The 3,325-nt window shown below is 34.6% G+C and overlaps 1 protein-coding gene across 1 annotated transcript; it reads left to right on the plus strand.

The window, feature by feature from the left end:
* Positions 1-10: 10 nt before the first annotated feature.
* Positions 11-3,319, plus strand: LOC140966677 (uncharacterized; the record flags this gene model as incomplete). Its single annotated transcript, XM_073426929.1, has 3 exons — positions 11-346; positions 2,387-2,622; positions 2,946-3,319. Coding segments are annotated over exons 2-3 (608 nt in total), but the record flags the coding sequence as incomplete, so codon positions are not given.
* Between the last annotated feature and the right edge of the window lie 6 nt (positions 3,320-3,325).

Below are 3,325 nucleotides of genomic sequence, written 5' to 3' on the forward strand. Positions count from 1 at the left end.
GAGAGAGAGAGAGAGAGAGAGAGAGTGGCCCAGTAGATCGAACTCTTCAATCTTTAGCTGAGTTTGATGAGGATCTGAACTTCTTCAATGGAGTTACCAGACCACTCACTTTGTTTTTTATTTGTTTCATTTGACAATTATTAGTATCTTTTTTTTTTTGTTTTGGTTCCTTCTGGTTCTGCATAATTTTTTTTTACTATTTTTGTTGTCTTTCTTTAAAGTTACAGCGTAAAAGAGCATCTGAATTTCTAATGATTTTTGTGGTCTTGTTTACTTGGAAATATTTTGGATGATTCAATTCATAAGGGGTTCTTGAACAGAAGTGGTTCCAGGATGTGGGTCTGAGGTAATTATACTTTTTTAAACTTTTGTTTAATGTTTTAATCTTTTTTAAGATTTACCCAGTTTTTGACTATGGTCCATAAGAAGAAAATATTTTATTTTGCCTTTTAATTTGGGATTTTGATAAATAATCCGGTAATTGAGTTATGATTGCTTTGTAAATGTAGGTCTTGAGTTTGATGTATCATTGGTTTTATTGAAATTACTTATTGAAGTAGGTGCTCATCCATTTGGGCAGTTCGTTGGAGTTAAATTGATTTTATCTTTTGATTTTGATCTGTGATCATTCATTTGGGTTATTCTTTCTGTATGTTCATGTAGCAGGGATGATATGTGCAATTTTGTTTTGTGTTGGCTACTAAATATCTTTTCGTTTATTTATATTTGTTGGTCACTTGATTTCCTTATTGTGCATGCCGAATAAAAAGTTGCCGAGTGTAATTGTATTGGTTTGAAGGGTGTATATTTTGATTGTTTGTTTAAATTGCTCTGGTTTCCTGAAGTACATTCTGAAGTTCTTTTATAAAAGCATGCTACGTTGTGACCCGCTCGACGTTCTATTGCTCTAATTTATGCGTGAGGCACGTGGGTGTTTTCTAGGTGAAAGAACAACCTTTTACCAAATAGTTTTATATGGCTCGTTATGCTGCTCTTTTTGGCGCATTACTAGTCGTAAAAATCTTGTTTGTCATGACTTTAGCTGTTATTAAACTAGAGGAAAATCACTGATATGTAACATCCCTCTTCTGGTATACTTATGGATATCTTTGAAACTCTGATGTGATTTAGAAGTACTTTGGTGGCAATCAAATATCGCAATTGTGGGGCTGTTGGATTTTCATAGCTCAAATTTTGAGTTTAAGCCACATAGAGCATGTGAGTATGAATTCTTTTTGACAAAAAAACTTAGAAGATTCTTTGAAATTCTCCGGAAAAGGATGTTTTCGCCTCATATATCCTGATATCCTCTAACACGTGTGATGTGACTGTCCATGACATTTTATAACCATAATCTGTACATAATCTAATGTCCAGCTATGCATTTTGCGATACTATTTAATGTTTTCTTGACTACACATGAATAGTTTTCTCCATAGTTGTTTTCACAGAGAATACGATGAAAATTGTCATCCAATCCTAAGAGACTCAGAAGTTAGTATATGCATAATGGACGCATTGGGTGTACAACTGACTGATTTTGGCATTTACTTACCTATAATTTGCTGGTACTGTATTAATTCATTGGAAAAAAGGTTCTCTCGCATTTACTGTTTCAAGAATCTGCCAGCGGTGATTGGAAAATAAGTCTCCTATAACTTTCACTTTTCTTGGGAGAGAAAAAATGCCCTCTTTCAAAGAAAAACAGTGCCCTCTTTCAGGGATAAATTGGTTCTTGGTCTTGGGAACGTTCCCTGCTATTGTTTGTAGGAGCACTTGAATTTTATTTATGTTCATCTCCACTTTTTTTTTTTCTGTACAAATGTGTGATAGATCTCGAATTCTTACTGAAGAACTTGAATTGTCGGGTACAGTCCCGTGATTCTGTGCTTATTCTTTCTGTAATTATTATTTTCTATCTGTGTACTGGTTTCCTATGCATTGATTTATTTCTTAATAAATAATGCTAAAGCCCCTTTTCTTAATTTTGGTAACAAAAGATGAGATTTGTATCATCTTAACTGTTTATCGTATGTCAATGATATATTGCTTCAGCGCACATCAACGTCTGATTTCAAAATGTTGTACTTTTTCATTGGATGGTCATTGTTTTTTATCTTGTTTGCCTTGAGAGAGCCTGTAACGTTTTCAGATCTTATTCAAGATGAATTTGAGTTAAAAAAATCCCATCCCTGTCACCCCTCTTGTTTCATTTCATTGCTTTGTCATTTTCAAGAGTCAAGAACATGATAGACTACTTATATGCCTGGATATCTTTTTTATGTTCAACAATTGCGAGCATTAAATTGATGACGAGTTATTAAATTGAACAAATAATGTCACACGGCTTTGTGGAATTCTGATTTACATTGAATACTGCTTACAGGAATGGGAACCAAAGTACATTGCAAAAGCTACTTGCCAGGATATTATTCCATGAGAGATCTGAACGAAGATTCAATCAGTAGTAGCTGGCCCCTATTTGACGGAGACAAGACTGTAGCAAATGGGCAGTATTTCAATGGGTTCATGCCAAAAACTGCAATAAATGGTTATCCTGAGAATGGCAAGGATGCATTAAAGCAAAAAATGATCGAACATGAGACTGTTTTCAGAAATCAGGTAATCCAGATTCATTTCTTCATTATATCCTTTTCATTAAAAATATCGAATTCAAAATTGAGTAATATAGCATCGTATCTAGAGTTTACATGTCCTAACATAATAGCCGTGCAAAAAAATAAAAAAAATAGGCTGATATTTTATTAATACAGTTTTGGATGACCTTTATCGTCTAAAGTCTGAACATACATGTGTATGCTTGATTTCGTTCGGGCAAATATTTTCGGTCTTCCGCATAGAGGTGTCCATATTGAAGGTTCCTACAAGTGGTTTCTGACAAATACACAAGAAAAACTAATTTCTTGATGTTTTTTGGAATCTAGGTATATGAACTCCACCGTCTTTACAGAATTCAAACGGATATGATGGGAGAGGTAAAAAGGAAAGAGTTACATAAACAAGGAGCATCAATAGAACCGTCATCATCGTCAAGTCTTCAAGGATTTCAAATGCCATCCAATGATGCTCGTAAATGGCATATGGCTGGATTTCCTTTGTCAAATTCTGGTCATGGTAGAACATCAGTTTTGGGAGTTGAGGTTGTCACTTCTCCCATGAGTTGCACCAAAGGAAAAGAAAATCAGACAAGTCAGTTTCTGTTCCACAACAGTTCTACTTCGAAGGACTGCGAAGCATTGAATTCAAGGCCATTGAAGGTGAGGAGGAAGTTGTTTGATCTTCAACTTCCTGCTGAAGAGTATGT

Source organism: Primulina huaijiensis, unplaced genomic scaffold (assembly GCF_012295235.1).
Source record: "Primulina huaijiensis isolate GDHJ02 unplaced genomic scaffold, ASM1229523v2 scaffold207650, whole genome shotgun sequence".
NCBI classification, from domain to species: domain Eukaryota; kingdom Viridiplantae; phylum Streptophyta; class Magnoliopsida; order Lamiales; family Gesneriaceae; genus Primulina; species Primulina huaijiensis.